Source organism: Hyperolius riggenbachi, chromosome 9, assembly GCF_040937935.1.
Source record: "Hyperolius riggenbachi isolate aHypRig1 chromosome 9, aHypRig1.pri, whole genome shotgun sequence".
Taxonomy (NCBI): domain Eukaryota; kingdom Metazoa; phylum Chordata; class Amphibia; order Anura; family Hyperoliidae; genus Hyperolius; species Hyperolius riggenbachi.
The window spans coordinates 231,581,927-231,602,002 of NC_090654.1; the positions used below are offsets into that span (position 1 = coordinate 231,581,927).

A 20,076-nucleotide genomic window follows, 5' to 3' on the forward strand; every position below is an offset into this window, starting at 1 on the left:
GCACTTATAGACCTAGCTACATATACTGGGGGCACCTATAAACCTGGCTATACTGGGGACACCTATACACCTGGCTGCATATACTGGGGAGACCTATACACCTGGCTACATATACTGGGGGCACTTACAGACCTGGCTATACTGGGGAGACCTATACACCTGGCTGCATATACTGGGGAGACCTATACACCCGGCTGCATATACTGGGGGCACTTACAGACCTGGCTATACTGGGGAGACCTATACACCTGGCTGCATATACTGGGGAGACCTATACACCTGGCTGCATATACTGAGGGCACTTATACACCTGACTACATATACTGGGGGCACTTATAGACCTAGCTACATATACTGGGGGCACCTATAAACCTGGCTATACTGGGGACACCTATACACCTGGCTGCATATACTGGGGAGACCTATACACCTGGCTATACTGGGGAGACCTATACACCTGGCTATACTGGGGAGACCTATACATCTGACTGCATATACTGGGGGCACCTATACACCTGGCTGCATATACTGGGGGGCACCTATACACCTGGCTGCATATACTGGGGGCACCTATAGACCTGGCTATACTGGGGACGCCTATACACCTGGCTACATATACTGGGGACACCTAAAGACCTGGCTATCTATACAGGAGACACCTATAGACCTGGCTATCTTAACTGGGAACATCTATAGACCTGGCTATCTTAAATGGGGACATCTATAGACCTGGTTATCTATTCTGGGGGCACCTGTAGATTAGGCTACTTATACTGGGGACACCTATAGACCTGGATACCTGCACTGGGAAAACCTATAGACCTGGATACTTCCACTGGGGATACCTTTTGGCCTGGTTACCTATACTGGGGGCACCTATTTTGGCGGAACTGCTGCCAGATTAACTATTTTTGGGGAACTGCTGCTCTCAGATTAAGTGTATTTTGAGAAACAGCTGCCAGATTATGTGTATTTTTGGGGAACCGCTGCCAGATTGTGTATAATGGGGGAACTGCTGCTTCCAGATTCTGTGTATTTTGGGGGAACCACTGCTGCTACATGTATTTTGGGTGATCCGCTGCCAAATTATGTGTATTTGGGGGAACCGCTGCTGCCAGATAACGTCTATTTTGGGGGAACGACTGCCATATTATCTGTATTTTGGAGAAACTTCTGCCAAATTGCATGGATTTTTGGTGAAATGCTGTCAGATTACATGTATTTTGGGGGGAAACACTATGGCAGAGTTCAGACTTCCCCGGCAGACCTTTTACACCACTGCTAAGGTCATGTATATTTTGCCCCACCCATGACCACGCCCACATTCTGTTGCGTGACCACACCCATTTTTTGGCGCTGTCAATAAATGATTATATCTTAGTCTGTAAAAATATAACGTGAAAGGTGGGAAACACTGGTATGGGGGCCCCATAATCTCCTATTGCCCGGGGGCCCCATGAGTTGTCAGTCCGCCCCTGGCTCTATTCATAAAAAATTTGGGGCGAAAATACTCGTGGAGGGAAAATACCGCATCGGTATTTTAGACTTCTGGGTGGGCATTCATAAAAATGTTGGCAGCTGCGATCGCAGAGCGGAGATCTTCCGCTGAAGGCTGGCGGTAAGCTGTCGGAAGGCATGCGGAAACACTTAAGCCGGCAGAGTCCCTCCGTGCACTGCTCTCTCTGGGAGGTCTGTCCCATTCACTTGTATGTAATCCGCAGGCTTCTCGCTACATCAGAGGAAGCGGTATTTCCTGTCCACATACAGCTTCCTCTAATCTTTATAAATGGTCATTTTGCTACTTTTTTCTAGATAACTCTAAAAAAACACAGCACAAGGCGGAAATTTCTCACTCTGCTGGGGAATTGTAACTTTTCTTGCGGAAACAGCCTTTATGAATGCTCACTTTGCTAAATGGTCGGGAAAGTCCGCTGTTTTGAGCGGAAAACTTGCGGTAAAGTTTTATGAATAGAGCCCATTATTGTCAGATCTGACAAGATTAGCTGCATGCTTATTTCTGGTGTGATTCAGACACTTCGGCAGCCAAATAGATCTGCAGGGCGGCCAGGCAACTGGTATTGTTTAAAAGGAAATAAATATGGCAGCCTCCAAATTCTTCTCACTTCAGTTCCCCTTTAAATAAAAAGAACAAACCTTCTGTCTGTTTTTTAGACAACTGATAATATCTGAGTGTATAAAATAGATCACATGACCAGAGAAGAGGCCACTTGACTCTAGCAGATGATTGACAGACAGGGTGTGGTCTGTAGAAGTGAACTGTTGTCCAAGCAGGTGATGTAACAGGTGTTGAAGCCTGGACTGTGTAACCTATATAGCATAGTATCTTGGGGCTGCTGTGTTTGGTACATTTTGAAGAGCTGAATAATATAAGGTACCTTATTCAGGAAAGCATATGGGGCATAAATATTAGTTTTGTAGATGATGATTATGTTCAGTATTTTATATATGCATTTTTCAGGGATGTGTGTTTGAGGCATGTTTGGACATGTCTAGTATATGGCTGTCAGTGGACCTGTAAATTTGCTGTATGCAGCTATTTTTGATTAACCTATGTTTGTTGTAGCGTGTTAGCCATTAGTAAAGCAAGACGTTTTGAATCCGGATGATAACTTTTTTTTGGTACTTATCCGTTAGCCGGGCGCATCCGGCAGGTGGCGACAAAACTCCACCCGAGTTACATCTTTCCCTACTATCCATGTCGGCCTGGAGGGGGAATAGTAATTAGCGCCACCTGCCGGATGCGCCCGGCTAACGGATAAGTACTTTTTTTTTTTTTTTTTTTTTGGCTAACCTTTTACGTTAAGCCAATAAATCCTGATTTCAAAACTTTTTCCCTATGTTTGTTGTCAAATTCTTATTGCCGGTTTGAGGGCTGGTTCACAGTGACACTTGGTGGCGTTTACCGCCAAGCGTTTGGGACTCGTCGGCTAAACGCACCCATTTAAGTGAATGGGAGTGGTTAGCATTGCCCGGTTACCGGCGATTGCGGAAATGCGGCGTTCCGATCCCTATTTAATGTGTGGTTTCACCCGGCCCTAGAAACTGCATGTGACGTCCAGGGCTGGCTAGCCGCCTTGGCTTCATGTCTCCTTGCGGGGACGAGAAATGCTGATCACGACGGGAAGCTGATGATCGCCGTATCACTGCCCCCGAACGAGACATCACACGACGCTGCTTTCCGGCCGCTCCAACGCCGCCTGCTGTTGTGTGAACCAGCTCTTACACTGGATCTGTGCTATGATTGTGTGATGCTCCCAGCGACAGTTCTAGACTTTTTTGCTGCCTGAGGCAAACTTGTGAAGACCCCTAGTCATGCCCGTTTCTTGGGCCGTGCGGGGCGTGCCGCCACCCAGGGCGCTGTAATGGAGGGGGGAGCCGGAGCCGCGGGGAGGGCAGCACGACCTCTCCCTCCCTCTCCTGGGCCGCCCTCCATGCTCCCCCCTCAGACGCATACTCAGGCAGGAAGCGCCGCTGTTTACAACTCACCTCCCTGGCTCCAAGCGCTGCTCTCTCGCCGCAGGTCTCCTCTCTGTATACACGCTGATACACACGCTGCCGGAAGCAGCGTATGTATCAGCGTGTAGGCAGAGAGGAAAAGACCGGCGGCGAGAGACGAGCAGCGCTTGGAGCCAGGGAGGTGAGTTGTAAACAGCGGCGCTTCCTGCCTGAGTATGCGTCTGAGGGGGGAGCACGGAGGGCGCCCCAGGAGAGGGAGGGAGAGGTCGGGCTGCCCTCCCCGCAGCTCCGGCTCCCCCCTCCATTATGGGGGACAGCTACCTATCTAACCTACGCTGGGGGGCACCTACCTAATCTAACCTACGCTGGGGGGCAGCTACCTAATCTAACCTATACTGGGGGGCAGCTACCTATCTAACCTATACTGGGGGGCAGCTACCTATCTAACCAACACTGTGGGGCAGCTACCTATCTAACCAACACTGTGGGGCAGCTACCTATCTAACCTATACTGGGGGGGCACCTACCTAATATAACCAACACTGGGGGGCAGCTACCTATCTAACCAACACTGTGGGGCAGCTACCTATCTAACCTATACTGGGGGGCACCTACCTAATCTAACCTACACCGGGGGGCAGCTACCTACCTAATCTAACCTACACCGGGGGGCAGCTACCTAATCTAACCTATACTGGGGGGCAGCTACCTATCTAACCTATACTGGGGGGCACCTGCCTAATCTAACCTATACTGGGGGGCACCTGCCTAATCTAACCTATACTGGGGGGCACCTGCCTAATCTAACCTACTCTGGGGGGCACCTGCCTAATCTAACCTACACTGGGGGGCAGCTACCTATCTAACCAACACTGTGGGGCAGCTTCCTATCTAACCTATACTGGGGGGCACCTACCTAATCTAACCTACACCGGGGGGCAGCTACCTACCTAATCTAACCTACACCGGGGGGCAGCTACCTAATCTAACCTATACTGTGGGGCAGCTACCTATCTAACCTATACTGGGGGGGAGCTACCTAATCTAACCTATACTGGGGGCACCTACCTATTTAACCACCCTGGCGTTCTGATTAAATCGCCAGGGTGGCTGCGGGAGGGTTTTTTTTAAATAAAAAAAAAACTATTTCATGCAGCCAACTGAAAGTTGGCTGCATGAAAGCCCACTAGAGGGCGCTCCGGAGGCGATCTTCCGATCGCCTCCGGCGCCCAGAATAAACAAGGAAGGCCGCAATGAGCGGCCTTCCTTGTTTTGCTTATATCGTCGCCATAGCGACGAGCGGAGTGACGTCATCGACGTCAGCCGACGTCCTGACGTCAGCCGCCTCCGATCCAGCCCTTAGCGCTGGCCGGAACTTTTTGTTCCGGCTACGCTGGGCTCAGGCGGCTAGCGGGGCCCTCTTTCGCCGCTGCTCGCGGCGAATCGCCGCAGAGCGGCGGCGATCAGGCAGCACACGCGGCTGGCAAAGTGCCGGCTGCGTGTGCTGCTTTTTATTTCGTTAAAATCGGCCCAGCAGGGCCTGAGCGGCAGCCGCTGGCGGTGTTGGACGAGCTGAGCTCGTCCAGACCGCTCAGCTGGTTAACCTATGCTGGGGGCAACTATTCTGGCTACCTATATTAGTCACCCACCTAGCTATCCTGTACTGGGGCACCTACCTATCTAACTTATACCGGGGGCGCCTGCCTATCTAACCTATACAGGGGCAACTATACTGGCTACCTATACTGGAGGCACCTACCTGGCTAACCTATAGCGGGGGCAACTATACTGGCTCACCTATGCCTGGCTACCTATACTGGGGGGACCTATAAGTGGCTACCTATACTGGGGTACCTATTCTTGGCTACCTATACTGGGGGGACCTATACTAAGTGCAACTAGACCTGGCAAACCTATACTGCGGGCACCCATACCTTGCTCTGGGGGGGGGCGCAATTTTTACACCTTCGCCCTGGGTGCATTTTAGCCTAGAAACTGCACTGCCCCTAGTATCCATTATGAAAATCCTGACTATGGCCCAGTGCACACCAAAAACCTCTAACAGATCTGCAAAACGCTACAGGTTTTTTTAGGGCCCGTTCTCACCTGAGCGGGAATAGCGCAATTCCCGCTCACGGCAAACTGCTAGATCTGTGCTATGATTGTGTGATGCTCCCAGCGACAGTTCTAGACTTTTTTTGCTGCCTGAGGCAAACTTGTGAAGACCCCTAGTCATGACCGTTTCTTGGGCCGTGCGGGGCGTGCCGCCGCCCAGCGGTAACCGCAACCGCGATGCATGCATCGGTTTGCCGGCGACGAGCGCTCCGCGATTAGCGTGCATAGCACGCTAATCGCGATCGCTCCAAAACCGCCACAGTGTCCAGTGATTTTTTCCGCGCTAATCGCGGGTTAATCGCCGGCGTTCTGCGATTTTAAGTGTGAACAAAGCAGATTTCTGAGCGATTCTAGGCATGTTTAGAGACGTTTTCTAAACATGCCTAGCTTTTTTTTGGAGCGTTTTTGTGTAGCAGATTACAAATATTGTTACAGTAAAGCTGTTACTGAACAGCTTCTGTAACCTAAAACGCCTGGAAAATGCTCTGATCTAGCGTTTTTCAGAGAGGTTTTCCACTTTGCTAAACCCTTCAAATCTAAAAAATGCAGCAGCCCCTGAGTTTGCGTTTGTGGAAAAAACGAACCGCTCTGGTGTGCACCAGCCCATTCACTTTCATTAGCCAAGCGGTTTTCCCACTGCAAGCGGTTTTTTTTTTAAAAAAAACGCTTCTGAACTGCTCTGGTGTGCACCAGCCCTATTTGTTGTTTCTCAGGGCTGGTCCACACCAAAAGCACTTCACACTTTTGGAATCGCCAGCATTTTGAAAATTGCTTGGCTATTGAATCCCTATGAGGGTGTTCCCACAGCAGCGTTGTGTTTTTTTTTTTTTTTTTGGCGCAAATCAACTTGAATGAATGAGCAAAAACGTTAATTTATTCAAAAATCGATCTTAAAATCGCTTCGCAAAATCAAAATCGCTAAGCGCTAGCGAGTGGGACTGCAATTTTGGTGTGCACCAGCCATTATTATTATTATTATTATTATTATTATTATTATTATTAATTTATTTTTTTATATATGAATTGCAATCACATTTTTTGATTGTAACAAGTGAAAAATCTCACCAATATACCACACACTGAAAACATTTTAAATAAATTGCGTTAGTCTATACATTAAGAATTTGACAATCTACCGTACACCATTCAATTTTCATAATAGTTGAAAAATCGAAACAATAAATCAGAAAACTCCCCCACTCCCAACCAACTTATCTTGAAAAAAAAACCCAGTAAATTCAATCAGATTTCTCAAACTAAAAAAAGTTTCATTGCTGTACAACCAGTTTTATTGAATTACTGTAAAATTGGATCATTTTATTATATTTGTGTGTGTGTGGCCACGTTAATGAAATGCTGTGTGCTCCAAAGTAGGCATGAACTCTGCAGAGCTCCGGCATTCAGGTGGCAAACTCTGATCAAAAGTTGCGGGTCGCGGCAGGGGAGGCAGTTAATTTACCCTTGTTGTCTTCCATCACGTTCTGTCTCTCCAATGCTTCTTCAAGTATTGGAGGGACATGGAACGCGGTGTGGAGCGCATTGGCTATAAGGGTAAGTTACCTGCTTCCCTGCCGCGATCCGCAACTTTTAGGCCTCCTTTCCAGGATCTGTTGAGCTGTGTGCTCAGCAAGCAGTTACCAGTAAGCAGTTGAGAGTTTGAGAGGCATTTCACTGCCTATCAACAGTTCTTGGAAAGGAGGCCTTATTCAAATTCGGAATCTGAACACTGGTGCTCAACCCTACTACAAATCAATTTAATTTGGCTGCATGAGGTGAAGCTGTAACCAGCGGGTGTAGCCAATAATGGGTGGAAGCACAAATTCTATTTAGTATGTCAGTCTTTTTCTAGTGCTCAATTTGTGAATCTTTTCGGTGCTCCACATACAGTGCTACAGTTTTAGTGTTCTTCAATACTCCCAACTTTCATCGCAGCTTGGCCCCACACATGCAGGCCTCTTTTCCACAGACTGTTGATAGGCAGTGAAATGCCTCTCAAACTCTCACAACTGCTCACTGCTGCCTGGTAACTGCTTGTTGAGCACACAGCTCAACAGTTTGTGTAAAAGAGGCCTTAGGCCCCGTTCACACTGCACGCGTTTGTGTCCGTTTTTAAGGTACGCGTTTTGTGTGCGTTTTGCGAGGGCCAGAAAAATCAATGCAAAGGTATGGCCCTCGTTCACATATACGCGTGGCAAACGTATGCGTGGCAGAAACGCATAGTTGGATGCATTTCTGTGCGTCGCGCACAGAAACGCATTATAATGAAAGTCAATGGGCGCGCACTAAAAACGCATGGCATGCGTTTTTGTATGCGTATTCGGAGGTGCGTTTCTCGTCGGAAGTGTAGGACTCTTCCAGGTATGATCAAAAACGCATAAGGAAAAAACGCATACAAACGCATTACAAAAACGCGTACAAACGCATGCGTTTTTCCAGTGCGTTTACTACATGCGTTCTGCACGTTTTCCACACGCACATAATATGAACAGGGCCTAAATCTCTCCTGACTTTGCAGTCCCCACACACTCCCTTTCTCCTGTTCCACATCCCTTATAATCGAGTGACCAGATTTTTGTCGGTTGGGACGTGGGGAGGGGGGGGGGTGTTTGGTGCGGGGCGCCACACCGAAAAATGGGCGTGGCCATGACCTTGTATGGGCGGAGCTAACATAATGATGTAACAGCGAGGCATAAGAAAGCAGTGTTTACGCCATGATGTGGTCAGACGAGGTTTCGCATCATGGGTGTGCAGAAACTGTGTGATGCTATTTATTAGTATACCGTAACCCCAAAAGCAGCAAACATAGCCAACTATGACCATTAAATAATAAATGCAGCAACAGTTACCCCGGACACCAGAAAATAAACGCAATGTGGGCAACATGTTAGTACAAAATAAATGCAATGGGGGCAACAGTTCAGCACGAAATAAACGCAATGGGGGCAACAGTTCAGCACAAAATAAACGCATTGTGGGCAACATGTCAGCACATAATAAACGCAATGTGGTCAACATGTCAGCACAAAATAAACGCATTGTGAGCAACATTTCACCTGGGAAAAAAAAGAATTTACTCACCTGACAGAAGTCTCCGGCCTCTGGCGCGCAGCTCCCCAGACCATCTTGCTCCTCCTGCAGTCTCCTGCGCTGGAATGTAATAGCAGGGCTACGGCAAGATGGCGCCCGAAGCCCTGTACTGGAGACACAAATAGTCTCCAGTACAGGGCTTCGGCAGTCATCTTCCCGTAGCCCTGCTCTGCCTGCCGGAGACTATGCAGGCTGGAGCGGGGCTGCAGGCTATGAACTGGCGCAGCGTCTATTAGACGCTGCGGCCAGTTCATTCAGTAGGGTGGCCAGAGTCCCGAGGGCGGGACGTCCCGCAGCTAAAAGCGGGACAATTCCTGGGACCTCATGCAGCCTGGGACAGCGGACCCCGAAGGCAGGACGTGTCCCAGGTAAAGCGGGACGTATGGTCACTCTACTTATAACTATAGAGAATGTCTGAGACCGCCTGTTACTACTGTTAAATAAGGGTGCTGCATGGTGACAGCTGTGTGCTCAGGAAATTTTACTTTGTGGAATAACCAGCAAACATATGTTGTGGAGAACACTAAAGTGGCTAAGGGATGCTGAGGTCCTCACACATTTTTGACAATTCACCCCCTCCTTCTTTTATTATGTAGTCATAAGACCACTTCTCCAAGAGTATTGGCTATTGCTTGGTGCCTCCATTATTACATCATGTTATGAGGGGCTACCGTATATTGTAGTTGTGGATAATCTTGCTTACTGCATAGCACCTCTGCTCTCTAGTTTTGATACACCTTCCTTAAGCCTCTGCACACACCTGTCACCCAGCTAGGAGTTTTACACGATCCCTTGGGCGACACTGCAGTGGAGTCCATGGAGGAATGCTTACTCCACAACCATTCGCTTGTTTAACACACAATACACTGCTGGCGGTAATAACAGTAATATTGATATGTGATGCCTGCGGAGGGCAATATTACCATCGATTAGTGATTCAACACCTTTATGACTTCCAAACTTCATGATAAAAGCACTTATAAACTAATGTTGTTTTTGATTTCAGCACAATGCAACTTTTCATTTCTGGCCAGTCGCTGCACACCTTGGTTGTGTCTGAACAAGATACTGTACTGGATGTAAAGGTAATGTACCGGTAGCTGTGAGGGCCTGAGCCCACTGATGCAGTTGCGTCGGCTTTTCAGTTACACAATGTTACAGATTCTGAAAAGCAGACAGAAGCAAGTGGACCCAACTGCGTTAGTGCGCTCAGGCTGCTGTGTGTGAGTTAAACAAACATGAGCATGTTACTACTTAAAGGAAAACTGAAGTGAGGGGTATATGGATGCTGCCATAATTATCTCCTTTTTAAACAATATCAGTTGTCTGGCAGCACTGCTGATCTATTTGGCTGCAGTAGTGTCTGAATTACACCAGAAACAAGCATGCAGCTAATCTTGTTAGAGCTGACAATGTCAATCGCCTGATCTGCAGCATGCTTGTTCAGGGTCTATGGCTAAAGGTATTAGTGGCAGAGGATCAGCAGGATAGCCAGGCAACTGGTATTGCTAAAGGAAATAAATCCGGCAGCCTCCATATCCCTCTTGCTTCAATTGTTTTTTAAAGAAATCCAAGCAGCTTTCTTTTTCTGTTTGCTTTTGTTTCTATTAGCTGTAGGAGCTGTCCCCGCCCTTTATCCACGAGAAGGTGTGAAAGAGACACTGTAACATCAAAAAGATCCCCAGGGGGGTACTCCCCTCGGGTAGGGGAAGCCTCAGGATCCTAATGAGGCTTCCCACGCCGTCCTCCGTCCCACGGGGGTCTCGCTGCAGCCCTCCGAACAGCCGGCGACAGACCCGACTGTTGATTCAATATTTACCTTTGCAGGCTCCAGCGGGGGCGCTGTGGCTGCTCTCGGCTCCGAAGTAGACGGAAATACCTGATCTCAGTCGGGTCCGCTCTACTGCGCAAGCGCCGGAGACTTGCGCCTGTGCAGTAGAGCAGACCCGACGGCGATCGGGTATTTCCGCCTACTTCGGAGCCGTCAGAGCGCCTGCGCAGGAGCCGGGAAGGTAAATATTTGTCGCCGCTGTACGGAGGGCTGTAGCGAGACCCCCGAGGGATGGACGGCGTGGGAAGCCTCATTAGGATCATGAGGCTTCACCCCCCCCCGAGGTGAGTACCCCCCAGGGGACGTTTTGATGTTACAGATTCTTTTTAATGTAATCAAGTGTGACTCTCTAATGCTGGGTACACACAATACATTTTTCTGCTCAATCTTTTTTTTTCGCTCTATTCTCTAATCCTCCGCTCATTTTTCTTATCTTTTTCCATTCACTTCTATGAGAAATTGAGTGTAGAATCGATCGGAAGGAATATCGGACATGTTGGGATTTATCTATCGTATCCATCTATGGAGCGGAAAAACGTATCGTGTACCCAGCATAAACCTTTTGAAGTACTTTGTCCTTTTTTCTTTGCTTATCGGTACTGCTAATTACTGCAATCCTTATCTGCCTGCTCTTTCCTCTTTCTGGGGACCAGCAGGCCAGCGGAAATATGGCAATAAAAGCCTTTAACAAACATTTTAAATGTAAAAAAAAAAAGTGGTAGAATAGATTTTTTTTTTCTTTATTAAAGAACTACATTGATGGCATGCATTTTAGGACTGTTCAGCTGGACGTCTTTTAGCAGCACGTCCTGCAGCGTCTCATTCAGAGACTCTCACTGGCTTTCCATGATGGTTGGCGGCATCCCATTACGTTCAGCGTTTTTCGTCCCCGCAAGGGGACATGAAGACGCGACGGTTAATCAACCCTGAAAGCAGCATAAGGCTTCCAGCGTTGCCTGAAACAATGGGGGAAAATTGGGATCGGAATGCTGCGTTCGTGCAAACGATGCCCACCGCCTGATACAAACGCTCCCATTCACTTGAATGGGAGCGTTTACCGAAGCGGTCCAGATGCTGGCGGTAAATGCCCGCCAAGCGTCCGTGTGGACCGGCCCTTAGTGTGCCACTGTGATCCCTGGGTGCTAAGAATGGTGCTCGGTTCACTCGAAGGAGGTACCAGTATTACCAATACAATTGTATGGGCATGTTCACATCTCTGCATTGTAAAGGATTACATTATTACACATAAAACAGTTTTTTTTTTTTTTTTTTTTGTTTTTTTTTATATACACACGTGTTGCATAATACCCACACTTTAGTACAGGACCTTTGCAACACAGTGTGAACGTAAAATGAATGTGTTGTGCTTTTCCCCCGCAACTGCATAATTTTGTGAAAAAAAACTACATCTAGTGACTTGCCAGGTTACTTTTGTAAGAAGAGGAGTTCTCGTTGTTTCATTACATCAAAAGAAATACAACTCCATAGGACAGGATAAATCCTGGCCATCAGTCACCAAGACTGGGCATGGTGGAGGGAAAAGTTAAATGTTTTTATTATATTTCAAACCAGCAGAAGTGTTCCCATTGTTGCATTTCTAAAATTGTAATTGCCAATATAGAGAATCTAGTGTCAAACATGAAATCATAGGTTGATTGTAGTGATAAATGACGAGCAGTGCTAGATTATGGGGGTGTGGTCCCAACACAGAAGGAAACTGATGCCTGACAAGATTGAGTTTGTCTATGATAAATGGGGGCACGCAGTGATGGGACTTGGCAATGTAGTGCTGGACTAGTCAGCACTAGCTCTCCTGTGGTGTGTACATTTGTTTTGTTTTAGGTTTTTAACTGATTTGTAGGTTTATTGGCTTGAAGTTACTGGATTAGCTCCTCCGGGTGTTAATTTCCTGGTTAATGTAGGATGATTGCTTGCTGAACTCTAGACACATTTGTCACAGCACTTTTTCTCCCTCTAGTGGGTTTTAAGGGTATTTGACACTAGTGTATTTACAGGGAGTGCAGAATTATTAGACAAATGAGTATTTTGACCACATCATCCTCTTTATGCATTTTGTCTTACTCCAAGCTGTAAAGGCTTGAAAGCCTACTACCAATTAAGCCTATTAGGTGATGTGCATCTCTGTAATGAGAAGGGGTGTGGTCTAATGACATCAACACCCTATATCAGGTGTGCATAATTATTAGGCAACTTCCTTTCCTTTGGCAAAATGGGTCAAAAGAAGGACTTGACAGGCTCAGAAAAGTCAAAATAGTGAGATATTTTGCAGAGGGATGCAGCACTCTTAAAATTGCAAAGCTTCTGAAGCGTGATCATCGAACAATCAAGCGTTTCATTCAAAATAGTCAACAGGGTCGCAAGAAGCATGTGGAAAAACCAAGGCGCAAAATAACTGCCCATGAACTGAAAAAAGTCAAGCGTGCAGCTGCCAAGATGCCACTTGCCACCAGTTTGGCCATATTTCAGAGCTGCAACATCACTGGAGTGCCCAAAAGCACAAGGTATGCAATACTCAGAGACATGGCCAAGGTAAGAAAGGCTGAAAGACGACCACCACTGAACAAGTCAAGACTGGGCCAAGAAATATCTCAAGACTGATTTTTCTAAGGTTTTATGGACTAGTGAAATGAGAGTGAGTCTTGATGGGCCAGAGGGGTGGGCCCGTGGCTGGATTGGTAAAGGGCAGAGAGCTCCAGTCCGACTCAGATGCCAGCAAGGTGGAGGTGGAGTACTGGTTTGGGCTGGTATCATCAAAGATGAGCTTGTGGGGCCTTTTCGGGTTGAGGATGGAGTCAAGCTCAACTCCCAGTCCTACTGCCAGTTTCTGGAAGACACCTTCTTCAAGCAGTGGTACAGGAAGAAGTCTGCATGCTTCAAGAAAAACATGATTTTTTCCAGTAACACTCCAGGACAGGTACACATTGAGACTTGGCTCCTCCCAAGAACAGGAAATATCCGTCAGCCTCTCTATAAATTAAAGATGGCCCAAGGGTCAGGCAGTATTGGATATTTCCTGGTCCAGGAACCAGGTCTCTCTGTGTGCTCGCTGTCCCGGAGAGCCTGGGTGGCTAGGGATATGTTGGCACAGAACGGACCCGGATGTCTATGGAGGTCCGTTTCCCTGTGGAGTACCTGTGGGTATTGGCTTTTTTTGAGCGCTGGCTCCCAGTGGATTTTTAGCCCTGTTGGTCGGCCTGGAGGAGAGAGGCTTCGCTTCAGGAGGGGCTGCCCTGAGGACTCGTCAGGCGGAGGCAGCGGCGCGGTAGAGGACGTCCGGAGGATGCACATAGCGGAGGCGGAGTCTCCGGCCGCGACCTCCGGAATTACTTTTGGGTCGCGTGACGTCACTACCGGTCTGCCGGATGAAGAGGGGCGGCCGCCCGGAGTTCTCCGCATACGGCGTCTCGCGCATCGTGGAGGATGTCTGAGGTAGAGCAGGAACCAGGACGGGTAAGACTGCTCTGTGGAGAACCCGGGCAGCGGTGGTGACCCTTGTGGGGGCAGCAAACCGTGAGCAGCACATATGTTGTGTAGGCTGCATAGAGCTTAATGTTGTGTATAAGGAAAGCTTGTTTATTTTTGAAACATAAAGTTGTTTTCTAATTGTGCACAATTAATTTAAAGGGGTTGGATATTAGTAGTTTGTTTGAAATATATCCATTGCAGGCAAAGTGTGTTCTTGATTATGATAAAACAAGCACTTAGTTTATTGCTAAGATAGCATTGGTCTATTAAATGCATAAAGTATATGGCAATAATATATAGAAACAGATGGCACTTTTTAGAGACAAGTTAGGTTTTTTTCTTTTCTGTTGTTGCAGGGCACTACATCAAATGTACCTGACCCTGCAAAGCCCTCTAAACGGTGCCCTGTGTGCAATACAAAAGTAAATCCTGCATCAACTGAATTGCTTTGCAAGGATTGTACTTACAAAGTCATGAAACAGGAATCAGCGTCTCAGATATTCAGGCTCTGAGGTAGGATTTAAAAGATACATTAAAGGAGTTTAAGGCTACGTCGGTACCTGCTAAAACCGACGTAACAGCTGAAATACAGGCTGATCAAACCACTCAGCCTAAAGTGTCTGAAGTAATTATCCCCAAGAAATCTACTAGCAAGACTAATAAGCCTGTTATTGTTTCAGATGAAGAGGAAGCTAGCGATAATGACTATGTTTCTGCAAGTTCTATGGAAGCACAGGAAATGGAAAATAAACCATCAAAGTTTAAATTTCCTGTGGCAGAAACTGAAATGTTGTTAACGGCCATATATGAAGATTTGAATTTGAATAAAACAATTACTGAGACAATATCAATGCATGATAAATTGTATGAAGGCATGGAAAGTCCACAAGAATTACACTTTCCAGTACATCAATCAACTAAAAATCTAATTTCAAACCAGTGGAAAAACCCAGATAAAAAATTATTCATGTCTAGAGGATTTAAGAGACGATTCCCGTTCTCAGAGGAGGATTGTAAAATGTGGGACAGGAGCCCCAAATTAGACTCTGCTTTCTCGCAAGTTAACAAAGACGATGAGCTAGCATTCGAGGATCTGGGTCACTTAAAGGATCAATCTGATAAGAAGATAGAATATGCTCCTAAAACGATTGTGGCCTGCCATTTGCGCAAACTTCAGACCTTCTGCGGCAACAACGTGTGTAGCGAGAATGCTCGCATTATGGATGCAGCAGTTGGAGGATAATATTAATAAAGGGACACCAAAAGATCAGCTTATTAATTCAATGACTGTGATGCATAAAGCCGTAGCCTACATTATTGACGCAGCTTCAGAGTCAATTAGGCTAACGGCTAAGGCAGCAGGTATCTCTAACGTTGCCAGACGTAATCTATGGATAAAGACCTGGCATGGGAGCATGGCTTCAAAGAACAGATTCTGCTCTATCCCAGTGGTAGGAGACACTCTTTTTGTGCCGGAATTGGATGAAGTTCTGGAAAGAACTGCCAATGAAAAAAAAATCCTTCCCTAAAAAGAGACAATTCAAAACAGGGAAGAGGTTTTTTCGTCAAAACAGACAGACAGACAGGCCCGAAAATCAAAATAAAAGACGAACCTGGTCCTTTAATAAAGATCAGAAAAAAACAGGGCCAGGTTTCAAAACCCCCATCACACAAAGTAAGCAATGACAGGTTGAAAGTGGGGGGAAGATAGGGCTATTTCCTCCCACATTGGAAAACTATAACAAGAAGCCCTTTCATTTTAGATCTTATAAAAAGAGGTTATCTCATTGCCTTTCGATCAAGACCTCCAAGAAAGTTTGTGGTAACCAAACAACTGAGCTTGCCTCAACATCAGGAAGCATTGAAGGAAATCATATCAGATATGCTAGACAGGCATGTGGTATCAGTAGTTCCGGTAACGCAAAGAGGCGAAGGCTTCTACTCAAAAAATTTTCTAGTTCAGAAGCCTTCCGGGAAATATAGGATAATTCTGAATTTAAAACCCATAAATCCATACATAAAATACGAAAAATTCCGTATGGAATCAATTTACTTGATAAGAAATCTACGGATACCACATGGCTTCATGGCAAGTGTGGATTTACAGGACGCCTATTGGCATATACCAATAGAACTGGAGTCACAAAAATTCCTAAGGTTTGCAATACAAATGGAAAAAGGGGTTCAGCACCTACAGTTCCGCTGCCTCCCATTTGGCATAACATCAGCCCCAAGAATTTTTACAAAGGTCATGGGAGAGCTGATTGCGGCTATACACAGACAAAGTATTATCATCATTCCTTATTTAGACGATCTGTTAATAGTGGCAAGAACGCTAGCAGATCTAGAGGAACACAGACTGTACTGAATCAGCTACAGAAGTCGGGCTGGATTGTAAGCAAAGACAAGTCACAACTCACTGCAACACAGAAAATTCTGTTCCTGGGATTTATAATAAATTCAGTCCAACAGAAAATTTTCCTTCCACACGAGAAAGTACAAAAGATATTATCCGAAGTGGAGAAGTTCATTACCTGTCAGACAGTAATGATCAGACAGATTATGCAGCTTCTAGGCCTTTTGTCTTCAGTAGCACCAGCAATTCAGTGGGCGCAAAAACACAAGAATTCTGCAGTCATGGATGCTATCCAATTGGGACAAACAGCAGAAAACACTAGACAACATGGTAACAGTAGATCTACAAATAAAGGACAGTCTAATTTGGTGGCAGATGTCGCAACACCTCACACAAGGCAGACTGTGGTCCTTACCTATACAAAAAATCTTAACAGACGCAAGCCAGTCAGGCTGGGGAGCTCATGTTGACAAATTTCAAGTACAGGGCCTATGGAATCAGTCAATGGTAGAACAATCATCGAATTTCAGAGAGCTGATGGCGGTGAAGATGGCAATAATCAGCACAATACATCTTCTGAGAACTTGTCATGTACAAATTCAATCAGACAACGCGACAGTTGTTTCATATATAAATCGCCAGGGGGGAACCAGGTCCAGAATATTGTTGTTCCTGACGCTGGAAATTCTAGAGATAGCAGAAAACTAGTTCCTATCATTAACAGCAGTACACTTAAAGGGAAGGTTCAGGGAGGGTGGCTAAAAAATAAAAATCAATTTCCACTTACCTGGGGCTTCCTTCAACCCGTGGCAGGCAGGAGGTGCCCTCGCCGCCGCTCCGCAGGCTTCAGGTGGTCTCCGGTGGCCGACCTGGCCAGGCCGGCTGCCAGGTCGGGCTCTTCTGCGCTCCAATGCCCGGCACTTCTGCGTCCCACGCCGGTGCGCTGACGTCATCGGACGTCCGCCGGGCTGTACTGCGCAGGCGCAGAACTAGTCGGGTCGGCCACCGGAGACCACCGGGAGCCTGCGGAGCGGCGGCGAGGGCACCTCCTGCCTGCCACGGGCTGGAGGAAGCCCCAGGTAAGTGGAAATTGATTTTTATTTTTTAACCACCCTCCCTGAACCTTCCCTTAAAAAGGGAGTTAAATGTTCTAGCAGATCAGCTAAGCAGGGTGCAGACTACAAACAGAGTGGTCACTCAACCAGAAATTATTCGAAAGGATAGTGAACAAATGGGGACAACCACAAGTAGATTTATTTGAAAACAGAGCAAACCGGAAATGCAAACAATTCTATTCCCTCAATGTGATGGACAAACCGATGGCAATAGACGCCATGGCTCAGAACTGGAATCAGAATAGTGTATGCTTTCCCGCCACTAAATCTGATTCCCATAGTTCTTTAGAAGTTGATGAAATCACAATGTCAAATGATCCTGATTTCCCCAAACTGGCCCAGGAGGGCTTGGTATCCACTTCTCCTATTAAAGCTTTCAACACAGCCATGGGAAATACCGGTATCAGAGGATATGATGCAGGTGCAGGACCAAGCTGTATTAAACCTGGGAAAATGGAAACTTACAGCGTGGTTTCTGAAAGGGCAGTCCTTGAAAGTAAGGGATTGTCAACCAGAGTAGTAAATACCTTATTAAAGAGTAGGAAAGGGAATACTCGACTTTTTTACCAGAAATACTGGAAAACTTTTATTTTATGGTTAGAAAATTCAAACTTCCAATCGACAGAAATGGCAACAATTTTAGAATTTCTGCAGGAGGGAGTTGAGAAAGGGTTAGCCTTAAAGGGACTCCGAGCAGTGCAGAAACTATGGAAAGATGCACATCATTTTAAAGCTCTCTTTCTCCTCTTTCCAATGATATATAAAACACCACCCTACATCTTTTAGTTTTCGCTATTTTCGCGATTGAAATTGCCGCGACCGCGAAATTAGAGAAAACTAAAAGGTGTAGGGCAACAATTTAGGTGTCGTCAGAAAGAGGAGAAAGAGAGCTTTAAAATGATATCCATCAAGCCATAGTTATCTTGTATTACACAGGACGACACTTTCCCCAGTGTCAGCAGCTCCATTCTGCTGAATGCAGCTGCTGACTTTGACAAAAAGTCGCCCTGTGTAATACAATATAACTATGGCTTGATGGATATCATTTTAAAGCTCTCTTTCTCCTCTTTCTGACAACACCTACATCGTTGCCCTACGCCTTTTAGTTTTCTCTATTTTCGCGATCGAAATCGCGGCCGCGGCAATTTCAATCGCGAAAATAGCGAAAACTAAAAGGCGTAGGGTGGCGGTTTATATATCATTGGAAAGAGGAGAAAGAGAGCTTTAAAATTATGTGCATCTTTCCATAGTTTCTGCACTGCTCGGAGTCCCTTTAAAGAGACTCCGTAACAAAAATTGCATCCTGTTTTTTATCATCCTACAAGTTCCTAAAGCTATTTTGTGTTCTGGCTTACTGCAGCTCTTTCTACTATCACAGTCTCTGTAATAAATTAATGTATCTTTCCCCTGTCAGACTTGTCGGCCTGTGTCTGGAAGGCTGCCAAGTTCTTCAGTGTTGTGGTTCTGCTATGAACTCCCCCTTCCAAGCCCCTCTATGCACACTGCCTGTGTATTATTTAGATTAGTGCAGCTTCTCTCTTCTCTCTTCTCTTTTACAAGCTGGATAAATCGTCCTCTGAGCTGGCTGGGCTTTTACATACTGAGGAATTGCAGACAAGGGCAAAGCTGTTTGCAGGAAGAAACAAGCAGCCTGAAACTTCAGTGCATGAGAACAGGGGGAAAGAAACACACAATGATCTCTTGAGATTCAAAAGGAAGGGTGTATACAGCCTGCTTGTGTATGCATGTATTTTCTATGTGTGGACATACTGTACCTCAACCTACTTCCTGTTTTGGTGGCCATTTTGTTTGTTTATAAACAAACTTTTTAAAACTGTTTTTAACCACTTTTAATGCGGCGGGGAGCGGTGAAATTGTGACAGAGGGGAATAGGAGATGTCCCCTAACACACTGGTATGTTTACTTTTGTGCGATTTTAACAATACAGATTCTCTTTAAGCACAATTAAAGTCCAGATATTGGCCCTATCAGTTTATTTAGACAAAAAACTAGCACTAGACCCTCTCATAAGATTTGTAAGATCAATTGAGAGAAATAGACCGGTAACAATTTCCAAAATGGGATCTATCCTTGGTTCTGCAGGCATTGACATCTAACGAATTTGATGAAGATTCCCTTAGAATGTGTACTATTAAAACTGTGTTTCTAGTAGCAATCCCGTCTGCTAGGCGCATAAGTGAACTTCAGGCTCTTTCACACAAAGAACCATACTGTTCATTCTTCAATGATTGTGTGGTACTTCGAACTAGTCCAGAGTTCCTTCCAAAAGTTGGAGACATGTTCCATAGAACACAGGAGATATTACCATCTTTCTGTATGGATCCAACAACAGAAAAGGAAGCTAAACAACATAAATTGGATGTTCGTGAGAATCTAATAGCCTACCTGGAAAAAGTTAAAGAAGTCAGAGTCATTATTTATGCAGGTAAATCCAAGGGATTAAAGGCATCCACAAAAACCATAGCCAAGTGGATTAAAGATTGCATCATAGTCATATAAAATCATGGGTAAAGATCCTCCAGTGAACTTGAAGGCCCATTCCACCAGGGCAGCCGCTACTACGTGGGCTTACAGGGCAGGTACATCAC

At 46.1% G+C, this 20,076-nt stretch overlaps 1 protein-coding gene across 2 annotated transcripts in view; it reads left to right on the forward strand.

Annotated features, from left to right (window-relative positions):
* The window catches only part of LOC137531934 (ubiquitin-like FUBI-ribosomal protein eS30 fusion protein), a 45,175-nt gene that overhangs the window by 12,215 nt on the left and 12,884 nt on the right, over positions 1 to 20,076 (forward strand). Inside the window, exons 1-2 of one of the 2 annotated variants that reach the window (XM_068251969.1) lie at positions 2,302 to 2,392; positions 9,686 to 9,764. In XM_068251969.1, coding sequence (XP_068108070.1) covers positions 9,690 to 9,764 — 75 coding nt within the window. In that variant the 5' untranslated portion in view covers positions 2,302 to 2,392; positions 9,686 to 9,689. Of the gene's footprint in view, positions 1 to 2,301; positions 2,393 to 9,685; positions 9,765 to 20,076 lie in introns of those variants that run through there. The other variant, XM_068251970.1, reaches the window with a different exon arrangement.